Source organism: Python bivittatus, unplaced genomic scaffold (genome assembly GCF_059951505.1).
Source record: "Python bivittatus isolate LINGU-HERP-01145 unplaced genomic scaffold, Pbiv_v1 ctg000700_np1212, whole genome shotgun sequence".
Classification (NCBI taxonomy): Eukaryota; Metazoa; Chordata; class Lepidosauria; order Squamata; family Pythonidae; genus Python; species Python bivittatus.
This window is the reverse complement of record NW_028277098.1, coordinates 66,219,714-66,239,846: the sequence shown is the minus strand read 5'-3', so window position 1 is coordinate 66,239,846 and position 20,133 is coordinate 66,219,714. Positions and strand designations below refer to the sequence as shown.

At 36.6% G+C, this 20,133-nt stretch overlaps 2 protein-coding genes across 6 annotated transcripts in view; both read right to left on the bottom strand.

The window, feature by feature from the left end:
- The window catches only part of TRAF3IP3 (TRAF3 interacting protein 3), a 43,681-nt gene extending 23,935 nt beyond the window's left edge, over positions 1-19,746 (bottom strand). The window contains exon 1 of one of the 3 annotated variants that reach the window (XM_088154596.1): positions 19,614-19,746. The gene's annotated coding sequence lies outside the window, so the exon portion shown is untranslated. Of the gene's footprint in view, positions 1-6,290; positions 6,357-6,620; positions 6,804-19,613 lie in introns of those variants that run through there. The other 2 variants (XM_007438699.3, XM_025173505.2) reach the window with 2 other exon arrangements.
- The window catches only part of HSD11B1 (hydroxysteroid 11-beta dehydrogenase 1), a 29,944-nt gene continuing 18,038 nt past the window's right edge, over positions 8,228-20,133 (bottom strand). For all 3 annotated transcript variants that reach the window (XM_025173507.2, XM_007438697.3, XM_025173508.2), the window contains exons 4-6: positions 19,614-19,799; positions 14,949-15,092; positions 8,228-12,965 (exon numbers count right to left, since the gene is read on the bottom strand). In XM_025173507.2, the coding sequence (XP_025029275.2) occupies positions 12,745-12,965; positions 14,949-15,092; positions 19,614-19,799 (551 nt within the window). In that variant the 3' untranslated portion in view covers positions 8,228-12,744. The remainder of the gene's footprint in view (positions 12,966-14,948; positions 15,093-19,613; positions 19,800-20,133) is intronic.

The window sequence follows — 20,133 nt, the reverse complement described above, 5'->3', positions numbered from 1 at the left end:
AGGATGAAAGGTGGCTTGAAACACTTCTAATAAATAGATAATATATCCAGCTTCAAAGGTACTGCTATAACAATATAGTCTGAATTCCTAGAAGATCAACCATTCCCAATAGCAGCTGTACAGAAGCTCTACTCCATCAATAAGCAGGGTCATTTCAGAAATTACAGATTTTACCATTCTCCTATTCAAGCTTTTGTTAGTTTAACAACTGGTGGAAAAATTCTAGTGGGATACTCCTATTTCTAAGAAAGATCATTCTTCAACTTAACTCTCTGTTTCCTTTTTTGCAGGTGTTTAGTTACCATGCTTGTTAAAAATATCTGTGCAGTTAAAATTAATTTACATCTGAAACAAAAAGGGCATAACATGTAATCCCTTGAATTACATGTTGAATAATCTTGTTTTCTTTAAATCCTGTTCACCTTTTGCTTACCCTTTAGTGCCACAGTCAGCATGCGTTGCATACTTATGGCTGAGATCAGAAAATGAACAAACAAATGAAAAAAAAAACTTGTTATCTCTTCAAGAATCGACTTCATGAGTGATATTTTCTGAGGACAAAACTTTCAGAAACAAATGTCCCAATGAATAGCTAAAATACAGCTTTTCCACTGGCCATCACTTTCCACTTACAGTACATTTATTTTTGGTGTCCTCTACTTTTCAAAGTCTACCAGATTAGAGATAATATCATATCACAGTATTCTACTTTTATATATACTTATGTTCACTTTGAAGAAAGCATACAGATCTGAACTCTAAAAACTGTTGCTAATGCCAGAAATCTGCTTTCCTTTCCTTTTTCTTTGTGTTTATACTACAGTCAAGTATCATGGGTAGACTGTGGCGCAAATAATTCAAAAGGACGAGGGCCTTTGTTCTGGTATTACCTCACTGCTCTGTATGTTTATAGGAAGAGCAGGTTTTTTAACCTCCTCCTCTCCTCCTTAAAATTCAAAACCATTTGAAAAAATACTCTCATCCATACTATTTCTATTCACCTCCACCTATTGGCCTGTAAGTTCCTCCTTGTCTTGAACTAAGCAGATAATCTTTGCAGAAATTCTAACAATGGTGATTGGAAAAACAAATAATATGAACAACCTGCACATTCACAAAAAATTGTTAGACATAAATTGGCCTTCCCTTGCGTTTTAATGAACAACAGCATTTAACTTAAACTGGAATAGGCATTTATTGAAGTAAGCTGTGTGCTAGATCTAATATATATGGCAACGTGGATTGGGCCCAAATGTGGGAACCAATATTAACTGGGATAACTCACTAGGAAAAACTCACTGGTTTCATTGGATCTACATTGACTGTAGCTTCACTTCCAAGCCCAGTTTGAGGGACCAGTTTTGATTAGCATCCTTTACAACTTGGAATTCAGACAGCATAAGAAGCACCTGCTCATAAATGAACCCACTCAATGTTAATATCTTCCACTGAGGCCCATTTAAGACTCTTAAAGCAAGTGTCAACCAAGGAAAATAAACATGGATATTAACTGAAATATCAGCTTTTTAAGCATCTCATTGATAGATTAAGTACCATCAAGTCGGTGTTGACTTTTAGCAACCATATAGATAGATTTTCTCCATGACAATCTGTCCCTAATATGGTCTTATAGGTCTTCCAATAGTGCTCCCATCATCACTGCAACTGAGTCTATCCACCTTGCTGCTGGTCATCCTCTCTTCTCTTTCCTTCCACCTTTTCCAGCATTAGAGCCTTCTCTAGAGAGCTAGGTCTTTGCATAATGTGTCTGAAGAACATCTCACTAAGATCCTTATATTTTCCAAGATATTTTTTTTAAAAATGCATCTTTAGAAATACTGGTATTTTTTTGGATTTTAAATGGCATTGAAAACCACCCTTTGGAAAATGTTTTGAAAGGGGAGTCCATTAATGCTGTAAACAAACAAACAAACACAGGGCTAAACTGGTATGACCCATAAGGGCAGCAGTGAAGTTAAAAGTAAATCTGTTACATTTCTCCTGCAAAGCCAAATGTATGCAACAGAGGAACAGAGTGACTTCACCTTCAACCATTTACACGGTTTCCAAATATGTTTGGCCACAACTCTTATCATCTCTAGAATAGAGACAGCCAAAGGAACAATAGCACAAGGCAACAAAATGGGAAGGAAGAAGATGAAACATAACAAATGTGCTTATGTGACATGTCAAGATGAAAAAGAAGGTATAGTCAGAAAACAGGAGTAAAGAACAATCAGTAACTGATGCAAGCCATCTACAGAATTCAAATATTAGATCCAATGGGTTCTGTATGATATGGACAGATTTTGCCTTCCAGCAAACATTTTTTTTAAAACATTAGGCTTCTAGATTTGACAGTGTGCAGGATGATTTCTTTGTCCTGCAAATGACTGCAAAGATGGATGTGGAGGGTAAGGGTTGATTATTTAGGTTATCTAGTCATAATTTAGTGCATATGAAAGAATGCATAATATATAACTGAAAGCAAATGATTAAATTCTCCATATGGGCACTAAACATGTTTGCTCTCTCAAACTGCTTTTAAAATTGAACAGTGTTTCAAAAGCAGCTGGTGATACAGAAGGGAATCCTCTCTTAACTGAAAAGTAAAATATTCCATGCAGCCAGTGAAATAACCTTTGTGTGAACTTAATTTGCTGTTTGGCTTTTAGATTAAGTTTTTGCCTAAAGCGCTGGGCAGCCAGAAGTTTAATGGGGCTGATTTGGATTGTCCTTTCTTTTACTTTGGACCCAATCTGGCTCACTAGCCTCTGAGTCAGCTATTTGTTAGAAAGGAATAAAAAATAGGATGCAGAACTAAATAATACGAATAATGTTGCATGCAGTTTGACCTTCATATTGAATAGATTACATTAAACGTCACAGAAGGCCACAGATGTTTTAAAAGTTTCTAAATATAGGCTTTAGCATGTTTTATTTTATTATTGCAGATTTCACTATATATCAAACAACTCTTCCTCCTCCTCCTCCTGAAGTCATTCACTTGCACAAGGCTGTAGTGTAGGTATTTGGTATTATAAAATCTGAATTCAGAAAACTATAATCTCATTTCCTCCAGTTGCAGTAGATGTCCATTAATATTTATGGCTACTACTGAAAAAATAAGCACAATATTGTACCTGTTAAAAAGCTGCATCAGGAGGGTGGTGACGGAACACCATGGATGGCTTTTCCAGGCAGCTTTTTAATAGACATCCTATGCCCAGCTAGGTAGGCATTGTCCTGGCCTCAGCCTTCAGGGCGGCTCTTCTGCAATTGCTCCCTTGAGTTCAGACCAAGTGGTTTGGGCTCTTGGCTGCTTCCTAGGCCCTTGCACAAAGTTCATTTCCGTTCCTCTATAGATCAATAGCCACAACTCATTTTGTTGTAATATTTCCAGTTAGGTTCCCCCCTCCCCCCACTCCCGTTGCTTGATGTTTCTCAATGTGGGAAGGAATCAATGTTGTGACACTATTTCACACTCTGAAACAGTACAGTCCATTCTACAAATTTGGGACTGTGTTACTGCTTTTACAGTACTGTATCTATAGAGTAGATAGAACTGAATTATTGCCCACTTTGAGTATAAATTCCCCTTTGAGTAAGAAGCAAGAACATCCTGCCAGTCCTGCAAGGCAGGAAAACCACTTACTTCTCAGGTCTCCTTTGTTACACATCACAGCAACCACCAAACTGAACAAGACCATTTACAATTTTGTACATCTGCATCCGGCCTACAGGCTAGAGGCTTGTCACCTCTAACTTGAGAGTAAGCAGCTTTGTTTTTATGATTAGTGCTTATTTTTAGACTCCTTTTTAACTGAAATATTTTTAAAGATAAAACAGCTTATGAGACCTATGTCCCAAAGGATTTCTCACTTGTGAACACATATCCCCTGGAAGAACTGTAAGACTAAATATGGTCTCCTATTGTCTTTCCTCACCCCGTGGTCCCTGTTTCCAGCAATTTTATTCTACAGTCCCCTTGCTTTGTTTAGATTATTTTATCATCTTCCACTTGAATTCCTCCCATATTTTTCACCACTTCTCTTATTTCTTTCCATCAATATGTGTGTGTGTGTGTCTATCATCTATCTATCTATCATCTACCAATCTCAGTTAAGAAGGGGGAAATAGATCAGTTGAGTTATTCTGTTTTGACTTGAAGGGCTTTTGGCTCTTATTTTATATCCCATGACGTGCATGGAATGGATCAACGCTAAAAGCACGAAGTGTAAATTCTACTGCTTCTCTGTTGCACCATTCCCTAATTTTGAGTTTGCTATTGGAATACCATATTAACTCTATATGCAGTTGGATATGGTATTTGAAAAAGAATGCATAGAGAAAGAAACATGATTTTGGCTCCCACAGTCTGCCAAAGGTCATGCTGAATACAGTTCCAAAAGAACAGGGGAATAGGCATGTGAGCAATAACAAATTCGACAAAACAACAGTGCGGTCACAGAACCATACTTCTGTTCAGCTCTAAAATTGCTGGAGAAACTAAATATTTAGCAGCACCTAAACACAGAACCCTCTGCTTCCCCCCCTCAACCCCCCTGCCCTTGTTAAATTATGACTTGTCATCTTTCAGAATAATCTTTAGAAGAATTAGAAGAATAATCTTCTTCATTTTGTAAGCTGTAGAAAAATTTGGTTACAATTCTTTATTTCACTTATAACCCATGTATCTAATTCCTTGCTATATCAAACAATATTTGTTTGGTACAGGAAGAAGCAACCTGCGACCCCAGGATATATTATTTTTTCTTTACTACACTAATATTTTTTTAAAAAGATATTTTAAATTTATTTTTAGGTGGCTCCTAAAAGCTCTTGTGTTTCCCACATTACTTTTTACCCGGGTTAAGTTTCCCAGTAATTGGATAAACAGTTAAATATACTATTCATATTCAGCTTCTGACCCACTAAAATAGCTTAGAACTATTATGGTTGTTAGACATGTGTCATCTTATTCCTGTAGGAATTCATTTCCTATTTCATGTTACTATGGAAGCAATTAGGGGCAGAAATTAGTATTTCATTCCTGAGTTTCAGGATTAGATTGTATTTGACTTATTAAATCCTCCCCACCCCTAGTCTTTGATGATTCCAGTGTTTTGGGTAAGTGGGATACACAGACAGAATATTCCCACCCAAGATGATCTCATCAGACCATGCTACTGAATCAGAAGGAATCTGATAGCACCTTTTCTGACTAAGAAAGTTAAATGTAAGAAAATTACAGAAAAGCTTATACCTCTTAATAAAACTTGTTAGTCAGAAAAGGTGCTATTAGAATCCTGTTATTTTGCCACCGTAGACTGACACATCATTCTTCCTACCATGCTACTGAATGAGATACCAAAAATGTAGATCACACTGGAAACTAGAAATCTAAAATGTATAGGTAGGAAATATTTTTATTAGACTTCCAAAATATGACAAAGGGGTGTACAAGCTTCTGAGTTCTTCAAAACTTTTCATTAGATCAGATGAGATCTATATTTTGGACTCAGTCTAAAGGTAGAAATTGAAGATTAAATGAATCACAGTAGCTGTTGCGGATAGCATTCTGGGATCTGAGAAGCCACAGAATTGTCGTAGATGGAAAGTATCATGGAATGCTTCTTTCAACAAGCCATATACCCTAAGCATTTTGTTCTTGTAGAAAAGAAAGATGGCCACCATATCACCTCTTGGTTTGTTTTTTTTTTTTTACTGTTTGAAAATACGGCTTTGCTTTAAAATTTATGTTAACATGGAGAAGTGTCTATAGTTTACCTACTGCATTTGTAGAAACAGAAATATGATTTGGCTGGTGGTCTTCCGGGCTGTGTGGCCGTGTTCTTGAAGTTTTGTTTCCTAACGTTTCGCCAGCACCTGTGACCGGCATCTTCAGAGTGCAGGAGCACAGACAGGAGCAGTTCTCTCTGTGCTCCTGCACTCTGCAGACTGCTCCTGTCTGTGCTCCTGCACTCTGAAGATGCCGGTCACAGGTGCTGGCGAAACGTTAGGAAACAAAACTTCAAGAACATGGCCACACAGCCCAGAAGACCCACACCAGCCATCGTATGCCGGCCGTGAAAGCCTTCGACAATACACAGAAATATGATTTGTCTGCTCAAAATTAATCTGTGTCAGAGTCTACAGTTGAGGCATATTTAAATATGAGTTTTGAAGTATTCTGCATTTTCATCTGTCTATCTGACATTTGAATGACTGGTACCCCCAGAAGTGAATCAACAGGCATTATTCCCACAGAGCACCCAGTAACAGTTTACCTTGTTCAGATGCCATGGCTTTCAGTGTCCTTATTGTGCAGTTAATTGAAAAGCCCTTCATTTAAGTTGTTCTGAACAATGAAGAGGAGATATATTACTCCGGTTACTTAACCCACTGACCTGGGCAAACTTTTGAGGTTTAATTATCAGATTATGGGGTTCCTTCCTTTCTACACCAAAATGTTTTTCTCTAATGAGCACAAATGTCCTTTATCTTTTCCTCCCAGGCATTGTTGCAATGGACTGCCACTCTGTTTTAGATCAAATGTGCTTGCTCTCTCTTCCTTTAGAATTAAAACAAGGAATGTTACCAACAAGGGTGGTCCTTACCTTTGCTTCTCGGTGGTAGGCCTGATCTGAGTTCATCAAGATCTGAAGCATTAGCTTAGTTATCCAGTGTTAACATGCTGTAACTGACAAGACTTCACTATTCCTTTTTCAAAGGACAGGAAATGCTCTGAGCTCAGTATGGGTATTTCATCCGCTTGGTTCCTCTCTGTCTCTGTCTCTTTTTTCTCTCTCTCTAATTTTGTCTTGCCCCAATAAGATAAGGAAGTCTAGCTTTCGATAGGCAGTTTTGTGGTATGGTCGTTTGACTTTCTTTTAGTAAACGGACCTATATTTCTTTCAACATTGGATAGGACTACCGCATCTGAGCTGCCAAAATCTAGACAACCATGAAAATAACCTTTCACTGCCATCTTCTGGCCATCCATATTTTTGCTGCCCACATCTCATAGTCCTGCCACTGGGATTCCAGCAACAATTCTTTACTGCAGTTATTAGCCTGGCACCTTGAGCTTGTTCTTGCTAGCAAGAGGCTGTGGCTGGCATCGTGGAACCATAGCAGCCTAATACCTTTGTGAATGAGAATACCCTAAGTTGATGGAAAGCAACATCAATCTGTCCTAATAGGATAATAAAATAATAATGTCCTAATAGGCTGTGATAGAAAAGCTGCGATATGTGTACTATAGTCCAGTGTAGTCAAATATGTATACTGTAGTACTGTAGTAGAGCCAGTTTGGTCTAATGGTTAAGGCACCAGGCTAGAAAGCAGGAGACTGAGTTCTAGTCCCGCCTTAGGCATGAAAGCCGGCTGGGTGACTTTGGGCCAGTCACTTTCTCTCAGCCCAACTCATCTCACAGGGTTGTTGTTGTGGGGAAAAATAGGAGGAGGAAGAAATATTAGGTATGTTTGCCACCTTGAGTTATTTTTAAAAATAATAAAGGTGGGATAAAAAAAATCTAAAAAACAACAACTTAGCTGTGGATTTTGGGTGTAATGGATCCAGGACATCTGGCAACCCCTAGATTGGAAAAGATTGCATTAAATATATCCCATCTAATGGAACATGTATGAAGTATATTCATGTGTTACACATGAAAATATGATCTCCACTGATCATCTGGTATGTTTTATTGGACTCCCAGCTTGGCAAGGGCCACAGGTAAAGAAGGTGTTTTAACCCTTCTGACACTCCTTTGCTATTGATGGCTGATCCTAAAAGGCAGAATCTATCCATCACTTTGATATCTTCATTGCCAATTCTTTTTCTTTGATATATGTTGTTTCAATTTTTATTAATTGCAAGCCAGCCAGAGACACCGTGGAGTCAAGCAACCTCAACATTTAATAAAAGGGATAGGAAAGCAAAATATGCTTTGTCTGGCTTCAAAATGGCATAACAATTACCTAAGACAGCCCATAAGTGGGCATTAATACAGTGAAAGAAAAATAGGACAAAGTATCTGTTTTTGTGAATATTATTTTACATAGTGTCCAAAATTATATGTTATTTTACAGTCCTTGTCATATTATTCTACAGTTAGTCCTTAAATGCTCAAAAACAAATTCATTACTACCCTAGAAATTTCAGCCGAATGTTTTCCAAAGCCACATTGTTTTGATTGTAAACATGCAAGTCAAGACAATGTTCATTATGCAAAGCAACGTTTATTCAGTAGATACCACTGTGTTACTTGTCGCTGTTCTTTTGGAGAAACATACACGACACAGGGATGAGATTAATGGAAACTGTCAAAAATATTATAGTTTTCTGATGAAATGGATACCACATGTTCAAGTTAAAAATGACAATAAAGGAGACAGGTTTGACAAACAAACAAGCAAGGGAAGAGGGAAAAAAAATCAATACTGAAAACTCTGAATGGTTTGTATTCTAAAATTCTGAAAATATTAACTATTTCTCTATATAACAATATTATGTCCTCAAAGGATCTTCCCAACTTATCCCCAAATTGAATTTCTGTTTATTGTGACTAGACCAAGAGGTAGCTTATAGATCTAATTCTGCAATTAGAAAGATATATCCAAATCCTGGTCAGACAGGAGAATTGACAAATAGAAATCATGTTCTCTATCAGGAAATTTCTTCAGGATAGAATTAATATTATTAGCCCAGGATTTCATGTAGAGAGACCAGGCTCAAAGATTCCACTGAGCTGTCCCAACAAGGACATATATGCTGTTGAAGGGAAACATTTTTTTAGCAGCCCAACAGAACAGGTGCTAAACAGAACAACAAAACAGGACAACAGAAGATAATATGTCCAGTCTAGCCAAAGTGAAGGCCCAGTGGCATTTCAGGATTGTGATAGGTGAGGGGTAGAAGGCTGGCCCATAACCATTTGAAAAGACCCCACATTGAAAATCAATGTTCCAAATATACTGTTTATGGATACTTCTAGCATTATTGAAACCTAATGGACACAGGCTCTTCAAAGGAAGTCTTTAGGATTTAATCTTGCTGATAATCTTTTTTAACTAGATTGACTTAAAATGATCTCTGAGAACCAGTGTGGCCAGACCTACTGGGGAAAAAGAGAATTTTAACCAAAGTTAAATAAGATGAAATGGAGCTCTAGCATCAATGGAGACTAAACTAAACTGAACTCTAAATGAAATGTAGAATTTTTTTTTTTTTTTTTTTGCATCTTGGGACTGCAAGATTCACTCTAATAAACTTAGACTGAATAGCTTGAAGGATGTCAAGGCTGTGCCTTCTAATTTGAGGGGTGGACTTCCTGCCCTTTAAAAAACACTGTAGACAATCCTTCTCCAATCTAATCTAATGCCATCCAGATACAATAGAACTGTAATTTCCCATAACTCTGCTAACCTGGGTGATTAACTAGGGATGTAATCTAATTTATATGTAATAGAACTTTGCATGAAAAGTTGGTCATTTGGAAGGAGAACTGAGAATTCACCAGAATTGTTCCATGGAACAATTGTTCCATGGTGGAACAAGAATTCTCTGAAATATTCGTTTTCTAATAATCATTTAGTTTCATTAAAAGATTGAAAAGTGTGGAATCAAGATGCATGAACTTTTGCATTTGACAATGGTTAGAAACAAAACAAATTTAAAAAAATTAAAATGTGAGGAAATCAAAATGAAAGCAAATATAATGGACAGCTCAAATGCAAATGGTTGTGTGATGATGAACCATGAGATGTGGATATTTTTTCATATTTACAATTAGGTTCCCTTGAAAAGTGAACTGCAAAGTATTTATTTATTAATCTTTTCTTTTATTCAGAACAGATTTAAGTTTCAAAAGTTACATTATACTTCAATGTCAACTCACTGATGTAGTTCAGATATGTATTTTAGTTGTGAATTTTATCACCAGCAGTGGTAAATATCGGATGCACAAAATACTTTTAAAAAAGAACTGTTAATACAAAGCTATCACTTTTACATAAACCTTTAAATGTAAAGGCATTAGAAGAAATAATTTGAGAATGTATTTTTATATATAAGTTTTAATTCTGGATCTTGTTATGTCCATTGCATAATATACAGCTTAAATACATTTGGAGGAAAATTCTTAGTTTTTCTTTTTTTAAAAAAAAAATTCAGAATATCATTTTACACAAACCTTATTCAGTTTTTAACAATATTTTCAATTGTGAGCAAAGATGTCTCCGAAATGGAAAAAGCAGCCTCGACCATAGCCTCCACCCCTTTTGCACATGCACGCACTGCATTGGGACAGCACTGTCTTTGTCATTCCAACCCCCTCTCCCCCATACAAAATTTCTCCCACAAAAACTATCCTGTGGAATGGGTTGGGTTGAGAGATAGTGACTACTTCAAGATCACCCAGTGAGTTTTTCATGGCTGAGGTAGACTTGACCCAGGGTGACCCTGGTCCTACTCTTATCTATTACTTAATAGAAATGTTTCCTGGGACTTTTGGAGGAAGAAATGGTGGACTGAAGATGATTTTGCGGAAAGTGAAGCTGACGCCGGTGCGAAGAACGAAAAGCCGGCAAGTAGACCAGCTATTCAAACCATTCCAGACAAGAGAGGACTTGAGATTGCCCACAAGTGCCCCAGACAGCTGCTTCTCACAAGGAGACTGGAAGATAGCAGTCTCCTGCAGGTTTAGAGCTCTGGGAGATGAGGGAATAGCCATCTTGCTCAAACCGCAGTCGGTGCCTTTACAAGGACACTGGGTTCGCTTACTTCCTTTATTAATCACTTATGGAAATTGCTTGTTAACTGCTTTTCAGCTATTAGAAACTTTGTATCAACAAGTTTGACAGCACTGGGTGAGTTTCCCTTCAATCTTTAGCAAAAGAAAGTTTTAACTATAAGTTTAAGGGGTTATTTTTTGTTTGTTTGTTTGTTTTAATAAACAGCAAAAGAGTGATTAAAACTTTGATTTTAGAAAGTTACAAATGGACTAAGGGTCCAGATAAATTTGAAATAAGATTTTGGAATTAATTATAAAGAATCCATCCCATAGGGATATGCTTTTTTGAATTTTTTAAAAAGCATAATAAGATAAGATTTTTTGAAAAAATGGACACTAGCGGGAACTAAATATTACAATTAAAGGAGAAGAACACATAAATTTGACTTACAATCACAGAATGGAGCAAAATATTCTAACATTGAACATATTGAAGGATATTTTTGAAAAAAATGACTCAGAAGTTAATATTAATAGTGTCAACTGAGACATCTGCCTCTATGGAGAGATTGTGTCTAAAAGATGTTATGGAAGAGGAACAAGTTTTACCTGACAAGACTGAGAATGAATTGAAAGCGGATATACAAATGACAGTCTACAAGAACAACATGGAAAAAGATGTTAACACTGGACATACGAAAAGGCTGACGTTTTAATAATTAAAAGGGATACACAAACAATAAACCAAGAGAGTGACCTGGGTAATTTTCCTACACTGAATTTACAAAAGAACCTTGTTAAAGTTTTGAAAAATCTTTTGAGAAGGGGCAAAGAAAAAAATGAAAAGAAATCAAGTTCTATGACATTATTTGAATGGACTAAAGATTAATATTGTTAGAAGTAAAAGGAAGAAAAATATAAAAATTGCTTATTTGATCAAGGTTAACATAGATATGTTGTTATTTCTGGTAACCCTTAATGGATTTTTGTTGACAACAGGACTGAAATGGCGATATTTTTTATAGATAAGAGATGGAATATGGGAAGAAGGGATCATTTGTTGTACTTTAAGAGGTGATGAGTTACTAAAATTGTTTATACTTGTGGTGGTGAAGGTGGGAAGTCACTTCTTTATATATTTCTTTTCTTTTCCTTTACTCTATTCTTACTTTACTTTCTTTTCTATTTCTATTTCTTTTTTTCTTTTTTTTCTTTTCTCCATCTTCTACTCTTTTTTTCTATTTTTATCTTTTGTAGTTTGTATTAGTTTTTACTACTGTAATTATAATCTTTTATAAAATTACTATAAAAATGTTTCCTAAACTAACTTTTTAAAATAATAATTTTAGAACTTTGAAAATTTTTAAAGCGTACTTTATGCCAAATCTGTAATTCCATATTTGTTTAAGTATCAAGTGCCTTTGATCAGGTTAAGCCAGAGGCTGTCTTGCACTTACTTGGTGGACTTCCTCTCTATGTCACAGATGAGAGAAATCTATATAAGGAATAGATTCAAAATTATAAAACTCAGCATTGTGTTACAACATTTTTCTCTCTAATTTCCTCTTTATGTCTTGTTTTGATCTAAATAATTGAATGGTGGGTAGGAGAAACAACTATCTGGATGCAGTTTAAGAGCATACATAACGTTTATCATTAACCTGAGTTTTTCTAGTACAGCATATACCCTTTTACCCAGTTTGTCCTGTTCCAGAATGTTGATAATATATTAACCGACAATCTGAAACCCCAAGATACAGACGTTTGCGACTGTATATAACAGTATAGTGAATCTTGGGGTGGTAGGATGCTATCAATTAACATGATTTAAGAGAGAGGAAAGAATGCTGTCTGAGGCATCACTTACATTAGTGTTTTTCAAATTTGGCAAATTTAAGATGTGTGGGTTTCAACTCCCACACATCTTAAAGCTGCCACGTTTGAAAACATTGACTTACATGAACAGAAAAGAAAAATGCAGAAGCAGCAAATGGACGGACTGGAGTTAATCTTGTTTTAGATTGTCCATGTTATAATTTTTCCGAATCAAATAATCAATGAACTCTGGAGCCCAGTCTCGCAAAACTGTAAAGATCTTTGTATCCATATATCTATAATAAACCTCCCGCTGACGCAGGGCACCCCCTTTAATGATTTCTAGTGCACATTCTTCTTTTGGTGCAGGTGGAGATGTGAATCTACCAGATACCGCTTTCATGGCACTTTCTATGAGTAGAAAAGAAATGTTAGTTAGAAAGTATTCCCTGCTGAGGAACGTGATAGCTAAAAATCATCTTGTAGTGAACTCTTAATTCTTACACTAACCCCCTATTTAGTAAGACATTCTCAAATAAATTGCAGCTTGAGTGAACATGTAAGAGATGATAATTTTGGTAACCTAAAACAAATGTATTTTTTTCACAGTGGGGTTCTTTGTTTCTTCCAAATAATGTTTAATGAATTTTGCAAGTGTGGGTTATATCTAATGTATCCTTCTACTAGTTCAAGGAAGCTAATGGAAAACCTGCAAACTAGCCCAAGCAACTGCAGTCCTATGAAGCTCTAATGAGTTGTGCAATAGTTAGTGCAAATATTACCTAAGTATTGGACATTCAAAGTTCAAAACAGGATTTCTAGAGTGCTAGAAATGGTGGAAGTAGAAAAATGCACTTTTTATTATTTTCTGCTAGCATAATTATGAGTTCAAGTGTGTGTGCGTGTGTGTGTGCATGTGTGAGAGAGAGAGAGAGAGAGGGAGAGGGAGAGGGAGAGAGAATAAAAGGTTAACTGTGGATTGGTAATGATTTCATACTACATATATTGCACACACTAAAATGTGTCCTGCAGTGAATTATACTGGTCCATTCTGAACAAACTTATGTCACCAAAAGAATTCACAATAAAAGATGTGATGCTTATAATTCAGTATCATCAGTTTTATGAAAAAATAATCTTAAAAATTGACCTTTTTTAGTACTCAGTTGCTGTACTTATCTAAAAGTTGTGATTACCTTCCCCTCTCTTGACTAGAGATAATGGGAATTGAGTCCACATAGAGCTCTACAGTATGACTAGCCCAACAATTACCATTCTTGACAATGCCACATCTGCTGGAGATTCATTATGTGGAAACTTAAGGGAGGGAATTCTCAATTCAGATGTTTCTTTTGTGGAATTCCCCATTAGTCTTATGAGCTTTGGCCATCAGCTCTAAGTACGGGTTAAACTTACATGTCATTCATTATTCAATACCCATATAGTATAGTTTTTATGTTTTAATTTTATAATCTTATATGTTTTTGTTAATATGTGTTGTTAGACACTGTTTAGGATTATTTTTAATGAAAACCAGAGAAGAAAGGAAGGAACCTGTCATGGATATCTGTTGAAATTGCTAAAACAGATTAATCCACAGCACATCCACTGCAGCTATGTAAATCCAAAAATCGAAAAGGAACATTTATGAAAGATGCATCTAAGGAAGAAAATTTTGGGAACACTTACATATACATATGTCTGGAAAGTTGTGAATAATAAATGAATGTAATTTTTGTTAATTAAAAAAAAAAACAATCTTAGAAGGTCCAAATGGACTGAAATAAATCCTTAGTACTGTAGATACCAACATGGATTTGTATTACATTTTCTTAAATATTGGATTTATACTGTACACTCTTCAGTTCAACATAGCTGAAAATCTCTGGCTAGAGAAAAACTGATTTATGATATCCAGAAAAAACAAAGGAGGATATTTTATATTTGGCTGATAAAACTTAATATTTTCGGTTAAAAATGATTCTTCATTATTAAAATGAAAACTTGCACATTCTTTTCCAAATCAATTTGCAGATTTTATTTATTAGGCCCTCCAATGTATTATCTATTTTTTTGTAAAGTGTCACCAGTCCTCATTTGAGAGCTAAGTGAACATTTAAAAAATAAACAAATATCTCATGGCTTTACAATCTATGATAGATTTGCCAATTTTGCGCTCTTCAGGATGGCTGGAGAATACTGGGAGTTCTAATGTCAATAGGTTGGTAGGGGACCAGTTTGTATTTTAAGGCTAATTCATAACTATTTTGAATTTTTAAAAATGTTAAGCAAATAATTTGCATAAGGTTGACATCTGGAGGATATTGAACCCAGCATCAATCTGACAAGGAAGTCCAGGTCCTAAAAATCAGATTTGGACAATGAGAATTGTACCTGTGTTGATGAGTCCAAGGATGCAGAGTGTGATGGAAACATTGGTGTTCTGCATGACAAATTCCTGCCTCAAAGAGCTGAAAAATCCATGTAGTGCAAACTTTGTTGCAGAATAAGTAACAGTGAATGGGAAGCCAATTTTGCCTAGAAATGTCACAATTAGACAAGATAAATTTTATTTATACTGCACCATGAAGTATAACTAATATTGCTTTAGAGATGTATGAAATACATTTTTTCTTCTCCCTGATTCTATTTATGTGCTCATTATTTGTTTATCAACCCCTTCCAAGTTATGTAAGCACTCAGAACCTTGGCACAATTTCAACTGTAAGAATTCTTTAAAAGATATCACATATGTTTCAATGTTTTCAAGATGAATTGATCCTGAAGCCTCTTTCAATTATACTACCAAATTTCAGTTGCAAAGTGGCCAAAGATTCTCTAGTATTCAGAGGTAGAGAAGACATGAAAACTATAACATCTGTTTATTATTTTTTTTTTAAGAGGGAAAAAGAAAAACTCTAATTTCAGCCCTGAAATGTCAAAAGAAAAAAACCTTGCGCACAGCAATGGGGCCTCCCCATTATACATCAGCAGCATCATTGTCTTCAATTTGGCCTTCCAGCCCCTCCCACAGAATAAATTAAATGCAGCTCTGGCCACCCAAACGTTACCCGGCTCATTTGTCTTTAAAGCAACTCCTCCTCTCTGAAATGTGGGAAGTGCCCATTATTAGAACATTTTGGCACGGAGAGAGGACCTTTCTTTGTCCAGTCCTTCCCTATATAAGTATTGGCTGATTGTTTTCCTTCTGCTTTTGTTTTCCTCATACTTTCAACCTTTCAAAAATAAATGTTTATTTCTTTTAATCACTGTATTTGATCATAAATGCTTCCAGATGAGATTGCCTGAAAATTATCTATGTATTAAAAAAAAAAGCATAACGTTTCAACATTTTAAAACAGAATATAACAAAAAAAAGAATCTTACAGAATATATATATATATAATGCACAAGTATGGAATTTACCTGACAGATTTGCAGCCTGAGACCCTGCTAGACCCCTAGGAGCCATATTCTTAAGTGTCCTTATTGGTTGGGAGTAAATAATACTGAACTCTGTCACAGTGTGGTGTGATTGTTTTGAACTGGAGATGTATTTTATTCATTCATTCATTCATTCATTCATTCATTCATTCATTCATTCATTCAGTTTATATAGCCGCCCATCTCAGTGACTCTGGGTGGTGAACAACAATAAAAACAGTCAACATTTAAAACAGTAGAAAAAAATTAAATATAAATGCAGCCAAGAGATCTTAAAAAACGGTCATTATCAGCATAACCACAAAACGGGGCCCTTCACACACTCAGGGCCCCAGGCCCGGGCATAAAGCCAGGTCTTCAAGGCCTTCCAAAAAGCCAAAAGGGTCAGGGCCATCCTAATCTCAGGAGGGAGGATATTCCAGAGGGCAGGCGCCACAGCAAAAAAAGCAAGTCTCCTGGTCCCCACCAGCCGACATTCCTTGGCTGACAGGACCCGGAGCGTGCCCAACCTGCCGGACCGGATTGGACAGGTAGAAACAACTGGGAAAAGACGGCCCCATTTTGCTTTGCAAGGGTGGCAATTGACACAGAGGAACTAGACAGTGGAGGCTTTTATGCTTTTTACTATATACAGTGAGGTTATTTATAGCAGGTATTTACAACAAGTATATACAACATAATCCTGGTGTTTATCCGGTATCAGGTTTCTTCCTAAGTCTCCCTCCCAGAGACTATCCCATTCTAATTCTCCTACTTCCTCCCCTTTTCACTCTGTCTCCCCCTCCCTCCCATTTCTGAGCTTATCAAGAGAGAATGAAAAGAAACGGCTGGGCTGGATTTACTGTAGTGTGCTGAACATGGCTTGACTTTCTCCTGGATCTGCTCAGCCAAACACCTACTGCTTCTCTGTTTGGAGAAAACCTCTCTCTTGGTCTTCTGCCCAGTCCTTCCCCAGACCCCAGGGGTTCATTAGTGACTGACAATCCCCTCTTCCCCATCTTGGGTCTTGCATGAAGATGCCACCTCTCTCTGGGTCTTCACTTCTCTTCTTCCAGGGAAGCCACCTGTGGGCCTTTTTTCTCCCTCTCAGACCAGGTACAGTCAATTGCTCTGCACACTCACATAACTCCACCCTTGAACTTTCCTTTCCAGCCACTGTTTTGCAGTCTTTTTCTCTCTTCCTTTTCTCCTCTCTTTCTCTCTCTCCAATTTTTAATCAGATTGGCAGCATGTCCCCCTGCAACTGAAGAGGTGGTGTCCCCCCAGAACTCTACTCCCCAGCAAGGCTGAACCAATGGGACAGCTGTCTCTGCTTCTCCCCACAACAGCCCTGGGTAGCAATCAGGTTAGCTTATCAGCCCTCATGACAGCACACCTGCCCTTCAAACCCAGAACCGAGCTTCTTCTTCTCCCCTTTTCTCACTTCATTTGCTGACTCACACCAGCACAACTGCAGTCATGCCAGGCCACTAAAACCCATATGCCACAAACTCATTCTGAGTAAACATGTGCAATATTAGGATGCAAATATTCCCACCAGTCCTTATCTATAGCAAGCAGAAATCTGACTTTACATCACAGGAACTGGAGAAGATTCAAGATTGGTCAGTGAGAACAAAGCTGGAAAATTCATGGCTTCATAATTTCCCCATGGTTCAAAATGTTTGAAGAAAGAGATAAGATCCCTGGATTGTGATCTGGTAATCCATGTGTTGCATAAAAAATGGATATTCTAATATCTTGATGCCTATCCTTGAGCATGAGAAAATGTATGAGGAATTAGAGTAGCTGGTTATCAGGCAATTGTAACACAATCATCTAAGATCCACTGAAGTTACAAAAGGAGAAGAGAACTCTTGAAGCAAGGGATGGAACAATATATAAACATTATAATGAACAATTTCAGAAGAGATCCTAGATCATGGCGTATACAAAGAAAAAAAAAATCAGCCAACATATAGTTACTTTTGGAGAACAACTACTTCTGATAGGAAGTCTGTCTTTTAGGTGCTTGGGACATGTCACAGATAAGAAACATATAAGGAATCAAGTGAATTGGAACTGCCATGATGTATTCTCCCCCTCTTGAATCAATTCAGAGCACTAAAAATGGAAACTAACTGGTGCCCTGGACCCTTCCTTCTCCTTTCCTCACTCATTTACTTTTCACCAAAAAAATAAAGAAATTCCACAACTGGCTAAAGCTACGCTCCAAAACAGACAGAAAACAATGGGAATGGCAGCAAGGTTCCTCTGTCACTTTAGAAATGAAAAGTCTCAACAGCTAAGAAGCTGGACAAGGTGAGAGTTCCCACAAGTGGCGAACTGACTGACCCACAGTTACAAGATATACTGTAAATCTATTTCCTCTGGAGTAGCAGCTGAACCAATTTACTTCAGAGATGGTCACTGGCAGCCTCGCAGCATCACGGGAGCCTGCAAGAGCACACTGATCTTGGACTGGCATAGCTCCTCTTATCTTTCCTATGCCATTGGTCATCCACAGTACATGGGCAACAAATTGGTCAATATAACTAGATAAGTGTGTATTTTTAAACATATGGATTATACGTTTAATTACATATAACATTACATTCAATTGTTTCTCCAGCATGGGGAAGAATAGAACAATTTTTTTAAAAAATTAAAGAGTGAATAATTTGAGTGAGAATTACTCAGATAACTGTCAGTTTGCATCCAAGTACAAAGAATATATATTTAAAATGGAATCCCAAACTAAACTCTATTCAATATGAACCGGAAATTCATGCTTCTATACTGGAAGACTATCTAAATGGAGAGGTTATATGTTGCTTTTTGCTTCCTAAAGCTCACTTTTGATTCCTTGCCCTAACCAAGCCCCAAACTCATATCTGGCTACAAGCCTACTTTCCTTGAGAGATACTTTTCTTAGACACATTGAACTGGGATGCAAAGGAAACATTTCCTTTTCCATTTCTGACTTTTATTTCTTTAGGTACATTAGAAAGCATGCCTTTCTTTGCTTTACATTATAGATCTCAAGTAGCTCTAGTATGAATTGTTTAAAAAGTTATTCCTTTTTAGAAGCCTTTGATGATTATCAAGCAATTCTCAATAAACTGGTATTATTCTGATTTGGCATACTAGACATAATTTTCAATTAGTAAGGCATTAACATTTCAAGATAGATATGTGTCAAAAACAGAGAGAAAAGACTAGAATGTATAATCTAGAAACCCTGAAGAACATGGGATAGCTGAATATGCATCTGCCAAAACTCACATACAATGTATTTTGCATACTGTAAAAAGTAATATTATACCAGAGTCTCTTTTGTGAAAAATATCTAACCCTTGTTGTTCTTCAAAGAATGAGCACCTGCAGAAGCTTCATGTGTTTCCCTAATACAAAATATCTCAACTGCAAAAATGCAGTAAAAGTTGTGATTTAACCATCATGTAGGATGATTATGTATATTAGAAAAGGGAGGTTGGGTATACATAAGCTGTAATCACTTAAGCTTGCAGTCATATGATTATAACAGTCAACATCACAAGTAATTCTGAAAACAAGAAAACCAATAATATTTGAAATGGCTTTAAGATTCTGAGGCCACTGTAAGTTAATGCTTACCTGCCATGGATGAAACAACTACTATGCTTCCTCCACTGTTCTTAAGCATGGGAAGAGCTGAAATTGTCATTGTTACATAGCTTAGGAAATTGATGTCCATAAGTTTTTGCACATGTCTGATGTCCCAGTCGAAATAATTGAAGTAGGACTTGCCAATATGATTCAGAATAAGCATATCTAGACTTCCTATAAAGGAAAGATAAAATAATTGGTCATGCTAGGTTGGTAGATGAAGGCACAAACCTCACTGTGATCAAATATAGCTTCTAATCTAAGAAATATTTTGACTGCAATATTGGGTATCTACATATTTTGAGATGGCCTTGACTTTATGTTGCCTTAGAGGATTTTAGTAGAAAGTCTTGGTTAATCCCTAATAGCATGCTGCAATTATATTACTTATTTGGTCATTCTAAACTCATTGTGACAATTATTTACAAAGCATTTCCTGTGTGTGTGTTGTAGAAAGCACAAAGAGGATTGTGAACATTCCCTAAAATAGTGTATAAACCACACAAAT